Source organism: Larimichthys crocea, chromosome XV, assembly GCF_000972845.2.
Source record: "Larimichthys crocea isolate SSNF chromosome XV, L_crocea_2.0, whole genome shotgun sequence".
Taxonomy (NCBI): Eukaryota; Metazoa; Chordata; class Actinopteri; family Sciaenidae; genus Larimichthys; species Larimichthys crocea.
The window spans coordinates 15,876,985-15,896,702 of NC_040025.1; the positions used below are offsets into that span (position 1 = coordinate 15,876,985).

A 19,718-nucleotide genomic window follows, 5' to 3' on the forward strand; every position below is an offset into this window, starting at 1 on the left:
AAATGAGGAGGAGAAAGAGAAAGCAGTGGGGGAGGAGGAGTGGGCCAAGAAAGAAAGCAGAATGAAAGGAGATCAGAGGATGCCGATTGGGAAGGGGGGACCCAGGCGGGAGGAAACACGTTCAAGTAATTTGGAAAGACAGTGTTATGGAAGGGAGTACAAAAATGGAAAAATACTGAGAAAAGAGCAAAACTGAGAGAGAATAATGAAGTGAGCTGCAATTGAACGGGAACGGGCCTAGCATCAAAACAGATGCAAGAGGGGTTTTTTTGTTTACTTTAATGGTGTTTTTGCAAGTAATTTGTTATAATGGCCGACAATTTCAGCAAAAAACGCTGCATCCATACACAGTGAAGGATTGCCAATCTGTCCAACAATCTGTGTTGGCAGAAACACAACCCTCCCCGAGCCTTTGCTGAATTAGGCTCCTCGTGCTTGGTACTGGACCAGAGTGCTAATGGTCAGATGGGAAATTAGCTTTGCCATATGCAACTCAGCACAGAAAAGGTACGACTTTGAAAACAACATTTCTCCCCAGATCCATCTGTTTAGAAGAGATGGTGACACTTGATTTGGATGAGAAATTAATGTCATGTGTTAGACTTGGCCTTGTTAACAATACTAAACCATTCAGCAATGAAACTGCCCTCCCCCAACTCTACCTCACATTCCACAAACTAACATCCCTGTTTTCAATCACTTGTTTATCTATCAGCTCACTTTAATTGTCCGCTGGGTTTCTGACTGCACGACATTACATAAAAGCACACAGGAGCCTCATGGCAGCAGCATGACAGCCTCTGATGTAAAGCCTCACGCTTTGCACAGATAAGACGGGTTCAATTTTAATGTTGCTAGCACACCGAGACGCACCAGGCTCACTTGTAAAACAGAATGCCCCCTTCGCTTGTAAACGCAGCAGCCCAGGAGGAGGGAAGAGATGGGGGTTGGGCCGCCTAAGGTGGGGCTGAATTAAAAAGGAGGAGAGGAATTCCACTTGTCCAACTCCTGCAATCCATCCAGTGGATCAATTTCTTCTCTCAAATTCCCAATCCATTCCCAATCTCTTAAAAACTAATACCCAATTCCAATCACAACTGCAGTAAAGCATATCTTGTAAAAGGTCATAGTGTGACCTCTGAGTTCTCTAAATTGGATGCTGGTTGGCCCACTTTCGTTTGAAATACTGCACAACCTGAAATAAAAACTGCCCTGCACAGAATCACACCACCAGTGGGACCTGCATCCAGCCCATGAGTAGGTGTTCATTTTGATGTGAAGTATCACAGCACAGAGATTTTAACAAGATACTGGTTGTCTGTGTTGAGGAAAAGAGGAACCAGAACACAAACGTAAAGTAGAGCATGGGGGCCCAGGAATGATTTTGAGATAGGTGTATCTGTGTGTGTGTGTGTGCTTGCCATCGGCAGCATGCCAGCATATAGTGGAGCATCTCTCCTGCAGCCAGTCAAGGGAACTGATCAGATGGACGATCAAACACTAATCATTCCCTCACGGCCCATACCGAGTAAAGCTGTCATTAATTTTGCGGAATTACATCAAATCTGAGACATTCTTTATGTGGCCCACGGCCTGTAGACAGTTATACGACAGGGACTGCTGCGCTAAGCAGATGGGGCAGCTTGGCCGTGCATACTAAATACCACCGTCCCCCCATTTCTCTATCTCCGCCCTCCTTCCAGGCACTCTGCTCCTGCTTTCTTTGTTTTCTACCCTTCTAATGCCTTTCCTTGACTATATGGTCGCACAGCCCTCACTGATTACATCACTCAGCCCACAGAGACTACTTTTATTTAACACAAAAATGTTCGTATTGCTTCAAATAATGCTATCTTTGTTAGAAAACAATTTGGGTTTGGCATAGGTTTGTATTTCTTAAAGCTCCAATCTCACACTTTCACATCTCATCACTTTAAATTTAGTGTGATGAGAAAATAAATTGTTTACTGACATAAATCTTTAATGTTTGTCTCTTTGATGTTGACAACTCTAACAGTTTATTTGCCCATACACAACAGAAGGTCATAATCCCATTTGAGGTTTCCTTGGCAACTGATTACTGCTGAAGGCAAGTTACAATTTATGACTAGTGACACATACCTGCCATTCCCTTTGAATGAGACATGTGGTAAGCTATATTCAGACAGACCACCTCAGGTAATAAAACTGCAGTAGCACTCAGGGGCTATACCATTTTCTTATATTGAGAGGAATTCCAAGCCAGGCTGCTAGAAATACATTTGTGCAGAATAGTTCTAAAAAAATAAACAGCATGCAGAGGATTTTGTGCCAGAACAGTTGATAATGTTTTTTCCCCTACCCAACGATTAAAAGTGTTGATAGTCCACATCGCCATTAGTCACACATCCCAAAGAAAAAAGTATAAATTCATATGGTTGTGTGTGTGTGTATTGGGGGTGGGTGTTGGAGGGGGTTATGACAGACAGAGGAGCCATAACAACGGGCAGCCAGGTCAAGATCAAGCAGTTTCATGGACAATCCACTTTCAGTCTAGTCTCTATTAGGGTGAAGCCTCGCATTCCTGCTGCACGGCCATCTTCTAACTTCACACAACAGTGGTGCCTCAAAGTCAAGGCTATCTGAGGTCTGCCGTGATGTTTCCTGAAATAACAGTGCCGCGAAACACCAAACAATTACTAAAACAAGCACAAAGCCAGCAGGAGTACATGATAAAATCATGAAGAAATCTTTTCATACTGGTTAGCTAAATTGAAATAATAAAAACAAAGAAACAAAGCATCCATTGTGAATCGCGTGGAAGTTAGAGTTGCAACAAAATGAAATTAGGAACATTTTTACATTCTTATTTCCTTACATCTTAGCCAAATAAACATGTAAACAATGGCTACTGAATAAGCTAGTCATTGCAGTACGACTGATTTAATTATCCAACTGCATAGAGAGCCACTGCTTCCAGCACCACTTTGCTCACACACGCTCAGCACACTATTAATCCACTTAAACACAATTTATAGGGTCTCAACATCGACTGTCCGTCGGCATAAAATTACATGAAGCGTCCTTATAGTGTCTTCAACAGACTAAATTAGCCAAACTGGACTTACTAATTGAGGAGGAGTAAAGTACTGTGTGACTGGATTGACTCATCAATGAGCAGAGATAAATAAGCAGGCTATGGGAAGAACATCAATAGCTAATACGAGATGGGCATTATTTAAGCTTCGCTTGCTGAGGCATGATCACCTTAAATCTTTAACACTAACTTTCATTTCCACTTCTGTGATCTGGGGTTTTGCTTCTGCTCAGTGTACTGCAGTAGACTTTTTTCTCTTAACCATTATTTTTAATCCTGATTTAAATTTAAAATAGCTTCAAATCAAATTCACATTTAATTACAAAGCAGATATTTAAAAATAATTGTAAAAAGTCACAAATAGACATTCTGGTCTAAGACAAACAATTTAGCAAATTATTAGACTGCACCAGGCTTACATAATACAAAGCTGAGGAGACGTTGTCCATAAGCATCTACATGGTGCAGTCTAATTAAATTGTATATTAACTTCATCTATGAAAAAAAAAAAGTGCACTGAATGCTTCTGAAGACAGTGAGATTCAGGGTCTCAGGAGGCTAAGAGCATGCATTATGTTGTATAGACGTTTGTGGTAGAGAGTCTGGATAAGACAACCTCAATGCAAAGCATTAGGTTTCCAAGATGGTATACTGCCATCTGCTGTCCTGTTTCATCATCGTACCGTTTCATTTCTACCTCCACACCTCACAAGGCACACTATGAGATGAGTCTCTCAAACCGAAAGCCAAATGTTCACGCGCGTTTCAAAAAGAAGATTTACTGAGTTTGAATAAAATCTAAATTCCTCATCCAGTCTGAAACATGGACAGATATCAAAAGATCTGTTCCAGACAGAGGCTGATTTTCCTCAGCAAAGTTATAGATAACTGTGGTAAAATGTAACTCAGTATATCTACTCATCCACCGTACTTCACTGCAGTACTAGTATGCACTGAGTATTTCCATTTCATGCTACTTTATAGGCCTAATTCTACTCTTTGGAAGCTACTATTGTACTTTTTATTCAGCTACATATTTATTTTGACCAGTGGTGTCTGGAGAAAGCGGTATACTCTTTTAAAGCAGCCCTGTGTTATAAACATTGACATGTGTGACTACTCTTACATGTTCTGTTGCATAGCTCACCCGAAATGAGCCAGCAGTATTTACACGCGGCCATGTCATTTCTATTTCTCAGCTTCAGGGAGTAAGAACCATCATGAAATCAACATCAGCCACACAAGGGGTGCAGACTTGCAATAAACACTGGGTACTACAAAATGATGCGTTTTTAGAGAAGTATTTCTTATTTCTTACTCCACCCACTCATGAAAAATTAAGACAAGTGTGTTATGCCTTCACCATCCTAGGGGAAAAGAACTGAATGATTCACATTAGAGAGGATAAATGGTTATACCTGAAGTTGACTGAAAAATAAGTGGGTTTACTCCATATACCTGAGTATACCGAGCACTACACAACTGACATTGACAGCTGTGATTACTAATAAATATATAATAATCTAAGAAGTGATTTTGGAGTTTTTTATGAGATAAGATAAAATAAGATAAGATATTACAGTAGCTTACAATATACATGGTGGATAAGAAAAATACTCATAAATGGGGCGCCCCCCTGGTGGTTCACCCTGTAGAGTGCATGTCCAACGTACAAAAGGATTTATGCATTACATGATGTGAAATACTTAAATGCATCACTACATAATCAGTAGCCTTCTTCTACTTTTGCTACTTCAAATTTATTTTGACTTTTATTTAAATATAACTTTGAATGCAGTACATGTACTTCAACACTAGTAAGTATAATTGTAAGTAAATGATCTGAGTGTTTCTTCCAACACTGCAGAACACTAAGATAAGATTAACAAGAAGAACAACTATAAAACTACATAGACTATGAACCTATAGTATTTTACTATTACTGAATTTAAATAGCCTTCATTGTGTACAGTATCTACCTTCTGACTGCATGGAAAATAATGCGTAACAATAATGTTGAGAACAGAAAAGCATTCACAATGCAACCATCTTTGTAACCTATGTAGATGGACAATTGTAACTAAAAAATAAATAAATCATAACAGTCAACTAGGGTATGTATCTGTATCGCTCTGCACACAGTAACAGCCGCTAATCGTTGTTTTCCTCATCGCACACAAGCGACTCTCATCTCATTGGTCGGTCACCACAGCTCTGTCAAAAAAAACAATGACTCTCCGCGCTGAGACATCCAATGAGGAAAATGACGGCGGCCGATGAGAGGCATCATATTACGTCCAACGCGATCTCTGCTGTTCTGCTCTTAGCATGGGGATTGTAGTTTAAAGCGCGGCTTTTTAGCACAGACTTAACGACGTGATGAACGACAGCTCCCATAATGCCTCGGTGGAAGTGAGGCTGTCATGCTTGTGTTTTGCTTTGGTTTTTTGTTATTGTTTCTGGTTAGTGGAGCAACTGAGCCCCGAGAAGGAAAGCACGACCTGACTGCATCTCTCATGTGTTTGTTTGTTTTTCTTGCGGACTGTGACTGACTGAATCTGACAGCGAGGCGGCTCGTTGACACTGTTTACAAAGAAGTGAGGGCGATAAAAAAAAAGAAAGAAAAAAAAAGGTAAGCGAGACATGAGAGACGGTGCAGAAACAATGTGCGCAGATGTCTTTGTAGTTAACAAAGCCTGGCATTGTCTCGCCTGACGTGCATGCGCAGCACAGCAACTTATTAGGAAGATGATAATTAACGGGTTCGGGTTTAAATCTACCTGCAAAGGCTTAGATTACATGTTTGTCTTCTTGAGCTTGCACCGACATGCGTGGCACACTGTTTTCTCGACATGTGCTACTGTTGGGCCTCAAGCCTCGTGCGGTGTAACGTGAACCCTCCGAAAGGTACCGTGCGTTTTCCTCACGGTCTGTAGCTTTTCGACGACATCTGTGAAAAAGCCTCAGCGACAATCACATCAGAAAAGTTTATTCTATTGTTCCTAAATTTAGAGGAATGTTTTGTTATAACAGAAAACTCAACACCCCAATAATCATGTTGGATTATTCTCTGTCTGCACCACAGGAGATGGATTTAAAGTAAATTACAGTTAATCCACACACGCAGCATTTGCACACTTTAAAGATCCCCTTTTTCTGGTCTTATTGGTCTGTTAAAACTATTTCTGCCAGGACAGGGTACATCCATCTGTTAGCGGTGTCATTACCCCCACACAATGTCAAATAAATAAATAATGCTTTATGTAAGACGCACGTGTCTCCAAGTGGTGTGCTTAACTCCAGGCAGAAATTCCTTAAAATTAAAGAGAGAGAGAGTATCCGCCAGAGGAATTTGAGCTTCATGCATGTCAGAGGCCTCAAACACCTTGTACCCGCATGCTCACACGTGACAGTGTACAATTGCAAATGTTGACGATGACTGAAATAGCCCTGGTGACAAACATGTAATATGTCATGTAGCTCAAAGGCCACACTGTCACCAAGGTTTAGCTAAGCTGGTGTCCTTTCTTCCAAGTGTGCGCTCAGTCAGGATATCTCCTTACACTGAATAAATATTCACAGAGGGCTGCTTCTGACTTGTTTGTTCTCCACTGCTCACCTCTTATCCATTTCATACAGTCAGTTTCTACCTTGAACTTGTGGCGAATAAATAAATAAACAAACAGATTTGTGTTTTTTTTCCTCCATAGGTGCAAAGTAGCCTGACTTTTTATTGTGTTGCCATGGAGAAGGCTTGGCTGGTGGAGTTTAGAAACGTGGGCTGCAGTTACTTCCCTCAGAGCAGAGTCGATTGCCACTACACACTCAGCCCACAGCACAACTGGGCCAGCAATGACTGGATAGGGCTCTTTAAGGTATTGTTAGCCCGATCACTGTCACAAACATCAAGTAAATAAAGAGTATATGTACTCTGTGAAATAACAGCGTGTGCATGTTTTTCTTCCTCAGGTGGGATGGTCATCGGTGAAAGACTACCATACCTTTGTTTGGGCACTGGCCCCAGCTGATTATCAGGAGGGCACAGATGTCAACTGTTGTGTCCACTTCCAGGGTACTCATGCCCGTGTTTTCTAATTGTGTTTTATTTCCCATAGTTAGCCAGAATCTATACTAGTACAGTGCTAACATCCGCACATAAAACCTTCAGCGGGAGATTGATGTTTCTGTAAATTGAATTGCTTGGTTGTATACAAAAGGCTGGTGTACTGAGTGGAGGACAATGTTAGTTATTTCTATCTTAAAAGAGTATTTCCACAGATGCAAAAGGGAAAACGTCCCATGCATAAGACAAATATCCCTCTCAGCTTGCTCTCTAACAAAGACAGTCTCTCTCTTGGTTTCAATGAATTTCTTTAGAATGCAGGAGGCTGAGTAATGAGGATGACGAAGACAATGGGCTCAAAGCTGGCTCTGACTACTACTCACTGGAAGAGTACAGTGTTCACTCTGTCCTGTCTGTCAGTGGCAACTGATAAGCGTGATTCAGTGCGAGGGGCACATGTGCAGTAGGTGTGGCACTGACCTCTGATTTATCACTAACTTAAGCAGATTGTCAATGTCATTCTTCATTGGAAGAAGAGCAGCAGGGGAAGGACAGTCTAAAGAAACTGCTGATGGTTCCTTATCATCTGCGATGCAGTGATTTAAAAAGAAGGTTGCCTGCACTGTGACCCCGAGCTGGTGCTCTAACTTACAATACAGCTCATAAACTTTGCTGTATGTCATTCTTCCTGTCTGTTTTCCATCTGGCCCCACTACTGTACATGTGTTGTGAAGCAGAAATTCCAAGTAAATCATTTTTAAACATGAAGCTATAGCCGGTGAGATAAAGATAATATTAGGTTTGCTTACTTTATGGGCTGGATGAAGTCATGGGCTGTGGCCTGGCTGGTCAGGTCCTCCCTGTTTTGTAAAGGGAGGATAAACATCAAACAGAGGATGAAGTATGTGGAGACAAAAATGGTTAGACTACCAAATAAACTTGAAGTCAGAGTTATGTATGGTGCAACTAGTTAAACCCTAGTTATTTAGTAGCTAGTTGCAATGCTAGTAAACTGCAAGTACGAGACAGAAAGCACGGATAGCATCATTAATGTTGATGTTTGCTTTGGACGTAAGTGTGACGTAAAACATGGTTTTACGAATTTAATGTGTAAAAAACAAACATGTTAGGGCATAGCAGGGCCCTGTGGATGTAGGGTGCTCCAGAAATAACTGTTTTTAACTAGTTCACTTTCTGAACTCTGAACAAAATCCGGTTAATTTCTCGGATACTAGTGGCTAGCTTGCTAGTAAACAAAGTACTGTAACTATGACAACAGTGAGCCTCTGGCAGATTAACGGTAGTTTAACCGTTAAACACACAAAATATGATATTTATTTACTCACTCACTCACAGAGCAGCTGTTTTAAGAGGTAAACAAACACTTGTCAGGAGTTAGCTAGCCCTGATACAGGTATCGGGTAACCTGTGCTACTTTAAGTACTTTAGCGGGCGAATAATGAAAGCGAGAACTTACAGGAGGAACAGATGGACGTCTCGGCGATATGTCAGGATGGGAAAGGTTGATTTGATTTCAGGATGCTGTAAACTAACAAACATTTACAAATCCCTGAGAAGTACGCGACATTTCTTTCACTCGCTCACCTGCGCTCATTCACCTGAGTGCTGCCACCTGTGGCCGGAAGCTGTATTGCAACACACTGCACATAAATCAGTGTTGCTACAGTGCAGTAAAAAAAATTAAAAATCCAGATTAGATAGAATAATTTATGCATTGTTACATTACCATTTTAATGGGAAAACGTTTTAAAGGCTTGTATTGTATGAATATCAAAATACTGCTAAATCATTAAGATTTATGATCATCTTAAAAAGGAATTAACTCTTACATTTCTTAAAGTGCCCATAGTTACCGTTCTCCTCCATGTTTCAGTGCTACAGATAAATAATTAGAAGCCAGCTTAAAAACAAAAATTGGGCTACTACTTCTTAACTGAAAATTAATTTTAACGTGAATCTTTTTTCTACCACTTTTTTTTAGCCTCCTACCTACCCAAACCCAGCTCCCAAGAGTATGAGTTTGTATATATCGATGGTAAGGGAGAAGTGTGCTCCCAAAGCCCCAAATTCACTTTCTGCGCACCGAAACCACTGGAGGATCTGGTGACCCTTGAGGAGGAGCCCCATGGAGAGGAAGGAGGCACAGACATGTTGCTGGTAGTGCCCAGGGCTGAACTGCTGCAGGTGAGCAAAGCAAATAAAATAGATTGACTAGTGAAGGAGAGTATATTTTCAATTTTGCAAAATTAATGACTGCTGATAAAACATATGCTGGGGAATCAATACTGTTGTTTATTGCTGGCGCACAAAGACTAGAGCACAGTTATGATCCCCTTAACCACCCCCTGCTTCTTTCTGTCTCTTGTCAGAGTCGGCTGCAGGAGTGCCTGCGAGAGCGTGCCGACCTGCTGCAGGCGCAGGAGGCGTCAAACAGGCAGAGGGAAGAAGAGAAGGTGGAGTACAAGAGGGCGAGGGAGGCCTGGGACAGGCGGCGCAAAGAGCTTGAAATTGTTATTGCCGGGCTGCGGAAAGAGCTGAAGCAGAATGAAGAGAAAATCGAGGAGATGGAGTGGAAGCAGAAGGTGGCGTATCGAGCTAAGCAAATAACTGGGACAAGATCATTTGATTAGGACCAATTTGCCTGTTACCATTTCCATATTTTCTTTGTATCTGTGCCCTTATACTCCGATAAAAAGCACCAGTCTCTGCTTATACAATATCCTGACTTTTTACCAATATAACATTTTAAATATTAATTTAATAAAATGCCTGGGTTGTTATATTAAAATGTTGAATATTTTCATAGCCTAGTCTATGTTGTGATAAATTAAAATTCCTCATGAAAATTAAAAATGCCTCTGGTCTTTTAGGAGGAGCAGGCTTTAAGAGAATCACTAGCCCAGGAGACAAGTATTTTATTGGATGCGAGTGAGAACAGCGAAATGCGAATCAAAGAGCTGGTGGAGGATATCAAAACCCTGACACAGAGAAATGTTGAGAAAGAGATGGAGTTGGAAAGGTATGATATTTTCTCCTTTTTTTTCCTCCTCTTTGTTCTTTTAGTTTTAGGAAGTGGTTCTCATGATTACATTTGATTGTCGTTGATGAAATCTGTGTGTGTGCAGGATGAAGGAAAGAGCAAAGAGGGCTGGAGCTCAGAGGAAAGAAGAGGAGGATGAGAGAAAGAGCCTGCGGGTAATTATAATTCAGAACATGCTGTATATCATAACGAAACCATTGTCTACATTGTTCTTTTTTTTTTTCTACGTCTCCTTCTCTTCTCCAATCTGTGTCATTTATTTCTGTATTTTAGACCAAGCTGGAACAGACAGAGGGTGAACTCCGAAGTCTGTCTAAGGAGTTCCAGGGCCTGAGAAATTCGCTGGCCCAGAGAGACACGAGTGTCCTGCAGCTTCAAAGCACCATCACCACCCTCACCCAGAAACTCACCACTGCCCACAGGAAAGAGGTCAGACATTTCTTTGGAAATGAGAAGGGATGGGATTGAAAGGAAGGTTGATGAGTAATGTATGGATTGATAGATAAAGCTGAGCCAGACAGTTAATTCAGTATCTGTTATAAGTAGTGAGGTATTTGCATCTGACGGCAGAATTTATATGGAGCAAACATGTGGTCTCAGTTACTGCAGATAGGATGTTGTTTTCTATTATATCTTTTTCTTTGGGATTTAGGCAGAAACATGGGTGTGTTTCTTCATAAACATACTCGTCTTGTATGTCACTACACTCTAAAACTTTGCCAGCTTTGCCTTTAAATTTTGACCTTTTAAGTTCAGGATTCGTTGCATGCAGGACTGGCATTTTGTAACAGATCACCTACAGTTACAAATATGTAGTCAACACACGCTTTCTTCCTTTATGGCCAGGCGGAGAGCGAGGCAACTCTGAAGGAGATGCGTAGCCTGCGGGAGCGTCTGAACACGAGCGAGCGTGCTGCAGAGGGCTTGAAGAGTGATCTGAGTGCCATGGTAGCACAGAGGGATCACGGGCAGGCCGAACTGCATCAAGCTCGTCTGCAGGCGGCCCAGCTCACCCTTCAGCTTGCAGATTCCAGTCTGGCCTTGAGAGAGGGAAGAGCCCGTTGGGCCCAGGAGAGGCAGAATCTGCAGCGTGCTGCTGAGGTACTGTATTACTGCAGAATAACGTATCCGAGGTGGAGAAATTAGAACATTTAATATATTTGTACTGAATTTTGAATATATATCACATGTTCTATTGGTGTCCAGATATTAGATATTATATATGCTGTTAGATGTCATGATGTCTGATGGCTTCATTGCTCTTCTGAGTGGCATACATGACTTTTTATGAGTTTTTATATGTTATAAGTACTGTGTATGTGTCACCCTGACAGAAAGACCATGAGCGCATGGAGAAACTCAACACAGAGACGCAGAGGACGGAGGAGAGGATGCAGGAGGAGAGGATGGAGAGAGTGAAGCTGGAGGTTGAGCTTGGAAGAGAAAAAGATTGCAACCGGGTGAGAAAGACAACAAAAGGAAACTTACTGCAGTCAGTGTTTCTTGTTGACACTCATTTTGAGAGTTTACTTCAGAGTATTTTTGTAGTAACTTAAACCACCATTATGCATGTATACAAGTAGAAATGCAAATAATTTACTACACATGGCATGCTTGTCCACTTAAAGGGAGAGATAGATGCCATTTGCTTTCTTGACATGAGTTGGGTGAAAAGATCAATTGCACTTTCATGACTGTACGATAAATAAAATATCTGGGAATAAATACTGGGAACAGGTGGAAACATCTAGCCTGGCCAAAGTTTTAAAAGTCTACCTCCCAGTAGCTCTAAAGCTCATTAATATAAATGTTATATCTCGTTTGTTTAATCTGTACACAAGCAGATGAGTAAAAACGTCAAGTTGTCGTTTTACAGCGATGTGAATGCTGGAACTATTTCTTGGCCTGGCACAGTGACTTTCTGGAGTCTTATCATCACCATGATTGCCTCCAGTCTTTATGCTAAGCTAATTGCCTGCTGGCTCTGATTTCACATTCACCATATCGAAATGAGAGTAGTATCGATCCTCTCATCTAACTTTCTGCAACAAAGCAAATACACGTCTTTCCCAAAATACTGAGAAATTAACTTTGCAGTGATTTACTCTGTATACTTCACTACACACTTAACTTTTACAGTATGTATTAGTTGGGTCTGACTACCCTGCTGTCCTCTGATAACCTACCTGCAGGTTCAGCTGAGTGAAACTCGAAGGGAGCTCCAGGAGCTGAAGGCCAGCCTGAGGGTCACCCAGAAAGAGAAGGAGCAGCTGCTTGGAGAGAAACAGGCACGACACACTGTTAGATTAAGTTTTTTCAAAAAAGAGTAAACACTTTGCACTTTGCACTTTGTTTTTTCATTATCAGCCGATAAGATCTCAAGGCGGATGAATGGCTTGTATGGATTAACAAGTAAACCGTTAAAGTTTTATTCTAATCATGAGTGAATACTCATTATCAGCTTTAAATTTAATGCAAGTTTAGTTACGATTTGTACCACTTTCAAGCTTGAGTGCGCCTATGAATAACGATTGTTTTTAGACATGCTCTGTATCAACAATATATTCATATCCTAAAGCTTACTAATATGTACACAAGTACACTGGGATCGTGAATGTCCCAGGTGTTTGGAATCTTCTGTCTGTTGTTGTCTTCTTAGTTGTTATTGTGCAATATAAATTGTTTATAGTGCAATATAAATCAGTGGATTTCAGGGCAGTCAGTGCTGCTGCTGTTAAAGTGCCTGCAGAGTTTTTGTTGGCTAACCACCATCACATTTGCCCACTACTGGCAGAGTAGATGGTCAATGTTTTTAAAATCAGTGTCCAGCTTAATTTTAACATCTGCCATATGGCAGTATTGCAGCCAGACTGTGGCGTATCATAAATCAAACAAATGTTTTAATGTTGAGCAGTGATAATAATATATAATAGCAAATGTTGTGTTTGCGTATTTACTGTGTAACCGTTTTATAAGCTTTGGCTTGAAGAAGTCGGACATCATGAGGGTGATGGCTGCTGAAGCTGTGATGAAAGTCCTGCCCTGGTGTGCGATATGATGGCTGTATTTTCCAATACAGGAGTTGATGGAGTACATCTGTCAGCTGGAGCAGAAGATGGGAACAGTGGCCGGTGCCAAGTGGAGCGCTGCCCCGGTTGCCTCTACAGGTGAATGGAGCCTCACATTAATCTACTGTATGCCCTGCAGATGTGAACAATAAAAGTGTTAACTATCATTCAACAGCAACACTAAATATTGTTCAGAATGGCCTGCGTTGTGGGCGACAGGCAGTGCTCTGAGGCAAGTGACCACTTTTTCTTTCCCAATGTTTCTGTGTGGCAGGGCGGCCTGGCAGTGTATTATCTGACTCTGAGGATGAGAACCCAGAGGCTTTGCAGCCTCTCCGTCCACCAAGACCTCTGGGACACTACAGCCTGTGTGAACAGGGCGAGCCTGATTCCTTGCTCCTTGCCACCCCTCCTCCCTCTCCCAGGGAGGCGGAGAGGAGCATGGTGGTCATCAACCAGCCAGCCCCGCTCTCATCGCCACACCAGGCTGGCGCTGACACTTTGGCTCACAGCTCTGATTCGGTGAGATGCGCTATCTGAGCCATTCAGCTTGACCATTGTGTAATTATATGTGATACTGAAAATGAGCTATGTCTCCATGCTGATAGCCATGCGCACCAGTTAAACACGGGCAGGGGATCGTTTGATATAGACATTATCTCCTGAAGCAATTAGGCCACTAGTCTGCAAGTTATTAGAATATAATAGGTACTGGACAAATGTGTGTGTGACATATTAATGTGTGTGTGACATGTTAATGTGTGTGTGTGTGTGTGTGTGTTGCTGTCTGTTGTTAAGGAGGAGGAATCTGATCCACATCAGTGTGGAAGGCACAGCTCTGGAGAGGAAACAGCACTTTTGCTGCCTGAGCACACGGACACTGTTCTCAGGTACAATCTATCACCTCAGACACACATAATCATGCATAGAATAAATACACACACACACAGGACGAGGGAAATGTACTGATATCCATTACTCTCATCACTGTGTCAGCACATTGGCTCCTTGTCAGAGAACAGAAAGTGACAACGAGACTGAGACAGACAGAAAAAACAGCCAACAGAAGGGAATCTGAATCTGCACAAAACCAAAAAAAACAACTGTCTGGAAAGTGGGTGGAAGAGGGTGGAGTAATGCTCCATAAAAACTAATGCATTCAAAATATTGTCATTGTAAAAGTATATACTGTAAGTACGTTATTTGCAGTAAAATGTTTTAAAGTGTCAAAAGTAAAAGTCGTCATTTTGAGGTGAAGTTTCTGTCAGCAGTGGTAGAAAATTAATTAAATTTAATGATCAAAACACCGTTTTGAGGGACTTTACTCAAGTATTTCCATTATATGTTGCTGACCATCAACTCCAGTAATCCACTATACTCGTTATAAAATACAAATGATTCAACCATTGGCCTGTGACCTTGTTCCATGTTATAGATGTCTATGAGTTGTTAGCTGTTCCACCCTCTAAATTTCTCAAAAGGTTTAATCTAAAGAACTAAAGAGCAAAAAATGTCCAATATTTTACAAAAAAGCAAAGACGAGAGAAAAGTCCCAAACATGAATGCAAAATTGTTGAGCAGAACTTTGGCTTTTTCCTCTTGTCTTTGCCACATCTCACAAACACTCCGATTTATCTTGTGACCCTTTAGAGGGGGCCTGACCCTCAGGTTGGGAAACACTGGACTAAACTACCTGTACTGTAAATGAAGTCAAAAATAGCTCATCAAGATACAACAGTGAAATGTATTTCCACATTTTTACATCTGTATAAACAATCTAATAATTTATCAGACACATTTTTGTGGGACAACTTTTGATACTTATGTTGTTGTAGTGGTATTTTTAGGTCTATGTACTCCTTCCACCACTGCCTTTCTTAGTGTTACATCAACATATTTGATGTCACAACCAATATGACTGTTTCATATATTACTGCTGTAAAAGGTAAAGATATAAAAAGATAGTCCTAAAGATATATTGTAGGTTAGCATGTATTCACCTTAATAAAGGGCAAGGCGAGGGAGGACAAGAAAATCACAACAAAATGGTGCAGAGTTGAAGATTTAATGTTCAAAAATGGAGTTTTGCATTACTGACTGCATATTAAAATGAAAATTTCTTTGAGCCCAAACAAGCCAGCAAATTTCTTCCTGTCATGCTGGCTGGTTTTAAACTCCAGCAATGCATCATATTTTATGAGCTCATGGTTTGATTTGTGTGTACAACCTCTCCCTGCAAAGTAATTTGTGAGCACAGCAGCCAGACAAATGCAGTGAAATCAAAAGTATCATATTTCTCACCTTAAATGCAGAAATGAAAAGTTCTAAAGGGTGAAAAAAAATGGAAGAATTAAGTATTTCTAAATTATACTTAAGAATAGTACCTTAGTAAATCTACTCAGTTACTTTCCACCTATGATCGCACACAGAAATGGTTTCACATGTACACTTTGAATTCAAAGCTTGCTAATGCACACAGACGCATGCAACCAATTATTTATGGTGACAGGGTGAGTATGGCTTGATGATGGAAGTTTTGAATATGCGGTCGTAAAAGAAGTTGAGTCAGGGTGAGGCGGGGGAGGCTGTGTGAGACAGAGCCGGGCCGTGGGAGGAGCGAGATGGGAGGACAAGGGGACAGATAAGTTGACAGCAAGCTGTAGCAATGATTTACCTGAGGGGTGTACCGCAGTCACGGGCCAATTTTCAGCATCATTAAAGCCCTCTCTCTCCCACTCAGCCACTCCTTCAGTCTAACCTCCTCTTTCAACCAGAATGAGTGTTTCTTTCAGTTTTTTCACACACGCACACACTCTGCTTTGTGTCCTCCTCCAGTGATCTGGCCGACACCTCGCTATGGTAACCAGTGGACATCCAGCCACTGCCGCAGCGAGTGATCAAAAGGAGAGGAGAAGGGGGATTTTCTCGGCGTTAATGTGGTCCCACATTACTTCCACTAAGCACATATACAGCTCACTCATTACATAGACAAACTGTTAATATGCAATTTACATCGTCTCTGCCGTGAACCTTTGGTTTCTTTCCTCCTAGGCTATTGTGGTATTGCCCTAGCTGTTTTGTTGTTAGAAATGACATAATGCTTGTGGTGGCAGGTCAACACCATGTTTATGACTGACATAAGACTGTTGCACAGTTTTAGGCATGGGCTCTGGCGTTTGAGAGTTCGCAGGCTGTAGCCCAACGATTTCTGTTGAATCACTGCTATGTCGAGAGCTTTACGATGGATGTTATGTCGTTTTTATGACATTTGTGATTAGGAGTCATGACAGGCACTGTAATTATGATGTTTTGTACAGGCCTGGCTCCTCTGGAAGTCATGGCAAAACTCTCTTCCAGCATTAAATTCTCCACAGCAGCTTTGAACACTATTCATGGCAGCATAAAGTAATGATACAGCATCATGCTAGAATATATATTGCAGCAATGTAGGTCTATGACATCATATTTCTCCTCCATTTACTCAGAGCTAAGGTTTGATATGCACTTTCTTGTACGCATTAGCAGTTGATTGTTGTCATGCAGATGCAGTTAAGGAGATTTAGTGGCGCAGAGGCGCTTTAAGACGGACAAGCATTTGAAATAGACAGCTTATTGAACAGATTGTGTTTAAAGTCTATTAAGATAGGTGCCAGATGCAACTTTCTACTTCAGTAACTTCATATCATCATTATTATAAAATTAATGCTCATAAGCTTTTCACTATAGATCAGCTGCAGTTTTTACTCGCTAATGATCCTGGATTTTACGTTTCATAATTATTGAAATGAAATGCTAATTTACTAGCTAGTTATTTGGATATTTAGTGTTGATCTTTGCTACAGTTTTGTACAGAAATCTTACGTCACAACCATTTAGTTCTAAATTTGTGCCTAAAATAATGAAAAAAAAAAAGAGTAAAAGAAAATCATTTTTATAGATCCTGACATCATGACATGGTGTTGGTATTTTCCCCTAGCCCTATGGCAATATACTGCCTAATAAAAATTGCTGCCTATCTTTTAATCAATACTGTATGCATTTTTCATGATTTTCTATTTATAATTAACTTGAGTTATGCTGCAATGAAACTATATTCAGGTTTAGTTTGAAATAGGTGTTTGTTTTCCACACAACTGTGCAATGTGTGACAGAATTTTCCATGCTTGGCTAAGAAGATTTGCTAGACACTTTGATGCTTGATTTTATCTGCTGTATTTGCACCCTATTTTTACTATAGAAGAGTTTTTAGATGAAAAGTTGATATATGGATACTTAACAATATGTCGGTTGTGTCCTTTTCATCGTTATCTTAATCATTACCATTGTGTGTTGTGTTTACGCATATTTTATCGACACCTTTTTTGTTTTTATCATGTTTTCAGATACTCACTTTGATATTTAAGTCATATTGTTGCAAGATATTGGTGCTAATGAAAGGGAATTATACCAGCGTGTTGTTTGTGTAAGAGGTGGAAATCTGCAAAATGAATGAATGTTTAACAGCTTCAACTGGACCAGAATTATTATGAAGTAGTCATGAAAGGAGTAAAAACCTCTCATTTAACTTGTGTCACTATGTATTCTGGTGTTGAAGTACATGTTGATTCTCTTTATATAGAAGCAGGAATGTTTCGAGGAACCTGGTATTCTTTCCCAGAAGATAGCACACTACATATATTCTCCATTGTCATCGTTTGTGGTTGTAACCTGACTTTATGTCTTAGGGAAGTTATTTTTTTGTTGTTCCGCTGAGAGCTCCAGTACGAGTACTCCTCGTCAGGACACTGTCTCCCATTGCAATAAAGCTCCAGTGGTTATGGTTTGTTTTGAAGTTTTGTGTGTGAAGGTTATGTATACCACCGTGTATTTTCTTATCAGTCATGTAACAGGGTTTGGGCGGGGTTCTGCATAATAAAATGGTTTATGTATCCATTATTGGGTCTAATGTGTCTTTTTCTGGCCAAAGATCATAGTAATATTTTGATCCTCACATGACATTTCACTGGTAATTAACTATGCCATTTCTTTTCACACCGCTATATAACCTATATTCCCTTTTGGCTCGTTGCCTGTTTCAAATACACCTCTCACTCAGGATTCTCTCTCCACTCACCTTTGGCTCGCTCTCTCTCACCCCTCAGGCCTCACCTCCTCATCATCTTCATTCTTGTGCCTCCCCACTCCTCCGGCAGTCCCCTGCTCCCTCTTTTAAGCTTTCCTCCTGCCCCTCTACCACACTCCCTCCATCTTAAGTCTGGGGTGACGATAGCTAATTATAAAATCAATGATGCCGGGCTGCCTAGTTTACAGCCCCCTCTAAAACCTTAACTGGGAAATCACTGTGGGATTGATGACTCCCTCACTCTTTATCTCTTTTAATTAGAAATGTAAAAGATATGAAGACCCAGAGGCCAGAACACATCTCCTAGTTTTTATGACCCCGGCGCCTGCCTTCCCCAGCCCTCGCTCCCCTTCCCCAAATCACCCCTTCCTCTACCTGGCCTTGTTTATTTCCTCTGCCTCCCTGCTGGCACACCCTCCATTCTTACTCTTGTCACAGATACCTTTACCCATTTCTTCATCTCTTTCTCCATTACCCTTTCTTTAAGATCGCCTGCCTGCCTCTCTGCTCGCGCAGGGGGAAGGTGTTAAATTTATGGTCTTTGCACTTGAAAACGTTTCTCACCTTCCCCTCACCTCTCCTCTCTTCCCTTCACTGATTCCCAACCCTCCATGGATTCACTGCATATGTAACAAATGACGAACATGTCCTTTTTGTCTGTTCTGACCCAAGCAGGAGACACACTGTAAATGATGTGCAGTTTCACATTATGACCCTGCTCCCAACTCCATGCATCCAACATATGACATATGCACCTGTCTGTCTTGTATATAGCTCTAGGTCCACATAGAAAGACCCTGCAGTTTGTTTTTTTTATCACGTCAAACCCAGGTCACATGCACCTCCACTCTCTGCCTTTATCACACCCTGAGCCCGGGGCCCTTCCTCTCTAACTGCTGCCAGGAGCATTTGGGTTCACTGAACTTTATCCTCCTGATCGCTCTCCGAGGAGCCAGCTTCTCCTGCTCCATTATCTCTCCTGTGTGTTGACTAAAGTACCGCTGCAGTTTGCTTATGTTCAGAGCTAACTCAGCGGATGTGCCGAAGGATCTCTCTCTGGGTTTAAATATTCAAATGAATTTCCCTGGTATGCCGCACTCATGACCTACTTTTATGGATTCTTTACAATTTTTTATGAATAATTGATGTCCTGTGGCTGCAAGAATATTACAAGGGAGATTTTTACCCTTTATTAATTCATTGTACAGTTATACCATTTTTTCAGGGACCTTGCTTTACACATTCCCATCTTTTTTTTCTTACTAGCTCAAGTAATTAGTTAATCAAGCATCACTGATGTGGAAGGATGAGTATATAGAAATCTTGTC

The 19,718-nt window shown here is 41.0% G+C and overlaps 2 protein-coding genes across 10 annotated transcripts in view; one reads left to right on the forward strand and one right to left on the reverse strand.

Moving 5' to 3' along the window:
• The window catches only part of hoxc10a (homeobox C10a), a 138,237-nt gene extending 129,102 nt beyond the window's left edge, over positions 1–9,135 (reverse strand). For 5 of the 8 annotated variants that reach the window (XR_003463808.1, XR_003463810.1, XR_003463815.1 and 2 more), the window contains exons 1-2: positions 8,617–9,135; positions 7,949–7,999 (exon numbers count right to left, since the gene is read on the reverse strand). The gene's annotated coding sequence lies outside the window, so the exon portion shown is untranslated. Of the gene's footprint in view, positions 1–2,247; positions 2,644–5,714; positions 6,027–7,948; positions 8,000–8,616 lie in introns of those variants that run through there. The other 3 variants (XR_003463812.1, XR_003463813.1, XR_003463811.1) reach the window with 3 other exon arrangements.
• On the forward strand, positions 5,432–18,203 carry calcoco1a (calcium binding and coiled-coil domain 1a). Of its 2 annotated transcripts, none has more exons than XM_027288422.1 (15): positions 5,432–5,705; positions 6,785–6,951; positions 7,046–7,148; positions 9,142–9,344; positions 9,530–9,742; positions 10,031–10,179; positions 10,286–10,355; positions 10,474–10,629; positions 11,047–11,301; positions 11,535–11,660; positions 12,393–12,488; positions 13,280–13,367; positions 13,543–13,790; positions 14,067–14,158; positions 16,104–18,203. In XM_027288422.1, the coding sequence occupies exons 2-15, from the start codon at positions 6,820–6,822 to the stop codon at positions 16,129–16,131; spliced, it is 1,959 nt and encodes a 652-aa protein (XP_027144223.1). In that variant the 5' UTR covers positions 5,432–5,705; positions 6,785–6,819; the 3' UTR covers positions 16,132–18,203. The 2 variants fall into 2 exon arrangements, with proteins under 2 accessions (XP_027144223.1, XP_019124201.2); XM_019268656.2 differs by having other exon boundaries at positions 5,433–5,708; positions 6,787–6,951.
• The last annotated feature ends 1,515 nt before the right edge of the window (positions 18,204–19,718 follow it).